Consider the following 6,213-nt stretch of genomic DNA (forward strand, 5'->3'; position numbering starts at 1 on the left):
GCAGAACACATTAATTCCAGCAACAATCATCACAGCAGAACACATTAATTCCCCCTAGTTAAAGCCGGCCCTCTACCATGATTTGTTAGATGTTCTGAAATTGACTTTATTTCACTTTTGTTTGCTTGTTCTCTTGGTTAATTTCAGCTTCCTTCACAGCTGGCTTAGGTCTTAGATCAATTCTTTTCTTAGGGTTTTTTTTTTCTTCTTTATTTTCGTTTTTGATCTTACGGGGGAGAGGAAGAGAGTTTCATGACCCATACCTTCTGAATTTAACTAAGTTTGAGGAAGGTTTGACACTATTCAGCTGCTGGTTCTCCTTCTTCTTTTTTTTTTCTCACGTTTTTTTTCCGGCTCTCCTTTGCCTCTCCTCTATGCAGCTGCCCACTCCTCTCTCAAGGTCTCATCTCTCCCTCACAAGTTCACAAAGTAATCTCTACTGGTCTGATTTACGTTTCTGTTGTGAAAGGGGAAGGGAAGAACGGCATGCTGCTGCTGGATTTGGAAGGAGATGGGTCATTCTCTCTCCCCTCTTTGTATTTATACTACCCATCCAATGAAATGGGTTGTTTGGGGGTTGGTTTAGGTGTGTCCTTATCCTTGTTTGGTTTATCTAAAACCAGTTTTACCCCTCCCTCCCAGCTCTGCGTCACTGTTCATTGAGAAATCGGCAGCGAAAACTGCATCGCTGCCGATTTCTGCATCGGCAGCAAAAACTGCATCGCTGCCGATTTCTGCATCGGCAGCAAAAACTGTGTCGCTGCCGATCCAGAATCGGCAGCGGAACTGCGTCGCTGCCGATCCAGAATCGGCAGCGGAACTGGATCGGCAGCGACGCAGTTCCGCTGCCGATTTCTGCATCAGCAGCAAAAACTGCATCCATCATCATCCCTCTATATATATATATATATATATATATATATATATATATATATTTTCCTTTGAGTGTTTACATTCTCCCCTCCTAAATATGAATTTCGTCCTCGAAATTTAAGAAGTTTTCACACTCCATACCTGGTAGATCAAATAAAGTGGGGTACTTTTTTCTCATCTCAGCCTCCCTCTCCCAAGTTTCCTCTTCTACTTGAGCATTTCGCCATAAGATTCTAACAATGGGGATCTTTTTGCTCCGCAACTCCTTCACTTCTTGATCTAGTATCCGTATGGGCCTCAATTCCAATGTTAAGTCTTCCTTGACCTCTACTGGGACCTGGGGTAGAACTCGGGCGGGGTCTACGTTAGCCTTCCTTAACAAGGAGACATGGAACACATCATGGACCCTGGCTAACTGTGGGGGCAATTCCACCTTGTAGGCTACTGGTCCAACTCGTTGTAAGATTTTGAAGGGTCCAATGAATCGGGGAGTTAACTTCCCTTTCAATCCAAATCGTAACAAGTTCTTCCATGGGGCTACCTTCAGGAACACCTGGTCCCCCGTACTGAACTCGAGAGGTCTTCTCCTCACATCGGCATACTTCTTCTGTCTATCCTGTGCGGCTTTGATGCGATCCCTGATAATTCTCACTTTCTCCGTGGTGACTTGAACTAACTCTGCGCCATATAACTTCCGGTCCCCAATTTCTTCCCAACATAAAGGAGTTCTACACCTCCTACCATACAAGGCTTCATATGGGGCCATCCCTATTGTGGCTTGGTGACTATTGTTATAAGTGAACTCCACCAATGCCATGTGTTCCTCCCAGTTTCCTCCAAATGCTAGCACACATGCCCGTAATAGGTCTTCCAAGACTTGAATGACTCTTTCCGATTGGCCATCCGTTTGGGGGTGAAACGCAGTGCTCATGTCCAATCTTGTTCCCAAGGCATGTTGTATGCTCGGCCAAAGTCGAGAGGTGAACCTAGGATCTCGATCCGATACAATGGACACCGGAATCCCATGAAGTCGTACCACCTCATTTATGTAGATCTTGGCAAGCTTGTCCACCGAGTCGGTCATCTTTACAGGCAAGAATAGTGCGGATTTCGTCAACCGATCTACAATGACCCATATCGCATCATTTCCTTTTCTCCCCTTGGGAAATCCTGACACGAAATCCATGGTGATCATCTCCCACTTCCATTCTGGAATTTGTAATGGCTGTAATGGTCCCACAGGCCTTTGGTGTTCAACCTTGACTTGTTGACATATCCCACACTTTGACACATACTCAGCTATTTCCCTTTTCATATTAGGCCACCAATAGAGGTGTTTCAGGTCTCGGTACATTTTAGTGCTGCCAGGATGTATGGAGAATTTGGACTCATGTGCTTCTTGCAGAACCATATGTTTGACTGTCTCGTCATCAGGCACGTACAACTGTTGTCCCATCATCAAGGATCCATCCTCCGCTACTCGGAATTTCATTTCTACCCCGGCCTCCACATTCTTCCTAATCTTGGATCCCACCTTGTCATGGAATTGGGCATGTAGTATCTGTTCTCGATACGTTGGTCGCACCAATAATTGGGCTACTAACCCACCTCTTGCATCAATTCCCAAATCTGCACCCAACTCTTTTAATTCTGCCAATTGCCGCTCCTTTCCTACTGTTAAGCTTCCCAAGGAGGCTTTATTTTTGCGACTGAGGGCATCTGCCACCACATTTGCTTTCCCCGGGTGGTATTCTATGGTGCAATCATAATCCTTAATGAGCTCTATCCACCTTCTTTGCCGCATGTTCAACTCCTTTTGCGACATCAGATACTTCAGGCTCTTATGATCAGTAAAAATTTGGGTTCGAGACCCATACAAATAGTGTCTCCATATCCTCAAGGCAAATACTACAGCTGCCAACTCCAGGTCGTGCACCGGGTAGTTCACCTCATGAGTCTTTAGTTGCCTTGATGCATAGGCGATCACCTTCCCATGTTGCATCAGAACACACCCCAATCCCTTCCCCGAGGCATCACTATATACCACAAAACCCTCAATCCCTGAGGGGAGAGTTAAGACTGGAGCAGTGGTGAGCCTCCTCTTCAATTCTTGGAAGCTAGCCTCACATTCTTCCGACCACACCCACTTCTTATCCTTCCTAGTTAGCTGGGTCAAAGGGGTTGCAATCAGGGAAAAACCTTCGATAAATCTCCGATAGTATCCTGCAAGTCCCAGGAAACTACGTATTTCAGTGACTGACGGTCTTTCCCATTTCAAGACTGCTTCGACTTTTTGAGGGTCGACAAAAACACCTTCAGCTGAAATGACATGTCCCAAAAACGTCACCCTTTTCAGCCAAAATTCACATTTACTCAATTTTGCATATAACTGGTGATCTCTCAAGGTTTGTAAGGTTTGTCTCAAGTGTTCTTCGTGTTCCTTGAAAGAATTCGAGTACACCAGTATATCATCAATGAATACCACCACAAACTTATCCAGGTATGGTTGGAAAACTCGATTCATCAAATCCATGAAGAGAGCTGGGGCGTTCGTCAACCCGAATGGTAACACCAAAAATTCATAGTGTCCGTAACGAGTTCTAAATACGGTCTTTGCTACATCCGTTTCTTTAATCTTCATCTGATAGTACCCTGATCTCAGATCTATCTTCGAGAATGCCCTCGCTCCCTTTAATTGGTCGAACAAATCATCTATCCGAGGTAACGGATACTTGTTTTTCATTGTTATTTTGTTCAACTGTCGATAGTCAATACAAAGCCTATGGGTTCCATCTTTCTTTCTTACAAATAGGACCGGTGCTCCCCAAGGAGAATTACTGGGTCGTATGAACCCCTTGTCTAATAATTCCTGTAATTGAGTCTTTAACTCGTTCAGTTCTGCTGGAGCCATCCGATACGGTTGTTGGGCTATGGGTGGGACTCCAGGAAAAGTGTCTATAGACACCTCTACCTCTCGCTCCGGGGGTAGTCCTGGTAGTTCTTCTGGAAACACATCTGGGAAATCCTTCACCACAAGAATATCCTTCAATCGTGGACCTTCATCATCAGAGTTTAAGATGTATGCGAGGTATCCCATACATCCCTTTCTTAACAGTTTTTGGGCTGTTACCACCGATATTAGAGCATTCAGTTTGGGAAATCTCTCTCCTTCAAAAGTCATTTTCTCGCCCTTAGGTGTTTGGAAAGTAACAGTTTTAGCATAACAGTCTATTAGTGCCTTGTATTTACTCAACCAATCCATGCCTAGTATTATGTCAAAATCATGCAGCTCTAAGGGAATCAAGTCTACTTCTGTTTCATACCCGGATAAACTAACCCCCACATCCACATATACAATATTTGTTTCAACCATGTTTCCCATTGGAGTTCCAATTACAAACCCCTTCTCTACTATTTCTACTTCCTTTCTCAATTTAGTGATACTTCTCTTAGCAATGAACGAGTGGGTGGCACCCGGATCAAACAATACATGCATATTAAAATCATTCAACAGTAGTGTACCTGCCACCACATCCGATGCAGCCCTGGCCTCCTCCTGTGTCAGGTGGAAGACCCTCCCTGGGGTCCGATCATTTTGTGCCCTCGGCTTCCCTCGACTGGAGTTTGCCCCTGATTGAGAAGATCTCACTGGCCTATTAACGGTGACTGACTGCTGGTGGCTCTGACTGGGCTGTCTATAGCTCTGTACTTGTCCGGTGTTCCTTTTGGGGCAGTCCCTCTTGTAATGACCTTTCCCACCACAGTAATGACACCCTTGGCTAAGATACTGGCAGTTCCTCCACCTATGACCCTCTCCTCTGCATACAAAGCATCGCCCAGGGGAAACTGAGCAGTCCCCAGGGTGTTTTTGTCCACATTTTTCACAAAAAGGATAGTCAACTCCCCTGCGGTCACCGGTCCCAGTTGAAGAGTTTGCCCTCAAGTGAGATTGTCCCGCCATCATTCTCCCACTTGACTGTTGGTGAGGCGGTAATATCAAACTCCCCTTCTTTCCGTGCTGCTCAAACACTCCACTTTTTCCTTTCTTCGGGTGCGGTGGTCTGCCGCTGAAATAGTCCCCATCTCTCTTTTTGCTTATACTCTGATACCCCCCTTGGCTTTCTCCAATACATGCCTCCAGAGCTTGTGCAGCCTCAATCAACTCCCTCACCGATTTAAATCGCAAGGCGATCAATCCTTGTCTCAAATCCTGTCGTAAACCATCTCTCAACTTTTCAATCATATGTTCCTCTGTCGGCACATAATGTGGGGCGAACAATGAGAGGTCATGGAATCTCCTTTCGTACTCCAATACTGACATATCACCCTGTCTTAATGCCAAGAACTCTTGTTCTTTCACCTTGCGATGATACTTGGAATAAAACTGATTCTCAAACTCTGTCTTGAAATCACTCCAAGTTAGGGTCTCAGTCGCACGCCTCAGCTGAACTGTTTCCCACCATGTCATGGCCCTATCAGATAGTAACTGGGATGCACAATTTACCCTCAAACCCTCGGGTATGCTTATTTGAATCATTGTCTTTTCTACCTTCCTGATCCATCTTCCAGCTATCTCTGCATCTTGTTCCCCCATATACGGTTCACAGCCCATTTCCCTCATACTCTTGACTAGTCGCACCAGTGGTACCACATTATCCATGGTCATGCTGGTCGTAGGGGCTGCTGGTGGATTCTGCGTGGTAGGGGTTGTTTGTGCTGCTGAATTAGCCATGCCTTCCATCACTGCTTTAACTATTTGTACAAGGAGTCCTGCATCTACATATTGTGGGGGCACACCAGTTGGAACAGTAGATGGCTGTGCTTCTGGTCTTTCTCGCTCCTCCATTGCGACTGAGGGTGTTCCCTCTGTCTGATGAGGCCTCGGGCCTTCTCCTGCCATCGTATCTTCCCCCTGCAAGGTTTCGGGCGGTATTATCGGAGCATGAGATGCCGTATCATCTAGATCTTCGTCTTGCCAACCTTGGGCACCTCGGTTCATGCCCCTCCTTTCTAAGGAGGGCGGCTCAGTTTGTGTCCCTTGTCGGGTGCGTACCATCCTGAAATTCATCGCAACAACACATTTATTAATGATCCTCAGGATCCATACCAAGGGCTCTGATACCAACTGTAACGACTCGGATTTCTAAGCCCAACAATAGTAAATTTTTTTATTTTTTTTTTATATATATATTTAATACACCTGGTGCCGGTAATCAAAGAACTTGAATCCTTACATCATCAAAATACAACCCATACAATCAACAGTTCATTCAAAAGCGAATCTTACACAAACACATAATATTAGTGTTGCATGATTTGAAATTCATATTAAAAATATAT

General features: G+C 45.2%; 1 protein-coding gene across 1 annotated transcript; it reads right to left on the reverse strand.

Annotated features, from left to right (window-relative positions):
* Positions 1-2,015: 2,015 nt before the first annotated feature.
* Positions 2,016-5,929, reverse strand: LOC133705178 (uncharacterized). The gene is made up of 6 exons (XM_062130315.1): positions 5,378-5,929; positions 4,396-5,233; positions 3,689-4,185; positions 2,783-3,658; positions 2,169-2,686; positions 2,016-2,082 (listed from the first exon to the last, which is right to left on the reverse strand). Exons 1-6 carry the CDS (start codon positions 5,927-5,929, stop codon positions 2,016-2,018), a joined length of 3,348 nt encoding a protein of 1,115 aa, XP_061986299.1.
* Between the last annotated feature and the right edge of the window lie 284 nt (positions 5,930-6,213).

The sequence above is a fragment of the Populus nigra genome, chromosome 10 (genome assembly GCF_951802175.1).
Source record: "Populus nigra chromosome 10, ddPopNigr1.1, whole genome shotgun sequence".
In the NCBI taxonomy this organism is placed as follows: Eukaryota; Viridiplantae; Streptophyta; class Magnoliopsida; order Malpighiales; family Salicaceae; genus Populus; species Populus nigra.

What these genes read in the sequence shown, in the direction of transcription:
- LOC133705178 (XM_062130315.1), bottom strand. Translation starts at nt 5,929, where the DNA reads ATGGTACGCACCCGACAAGGGACACAAACTGAGCCGCCCTCCTTAGAA. An exon ending in GCATACCCGAGGGTTTGAGG is followed by an intron (nt 5,234 to 5,377) that starts GTAAATTGTGCA and finishes TATCATCGCAAG; the next exon opens with GTGAAAGAACAAGAGTTCTT. An exon ending in TGCATCGGATGTGGTGGCAG is followed by an intron (nt 4,186 to 4,395) that starts GTACACTACTGT and finishes GGTATGAAACAG; the next exon opens with AAGTAGACTTGATTCCCTTA.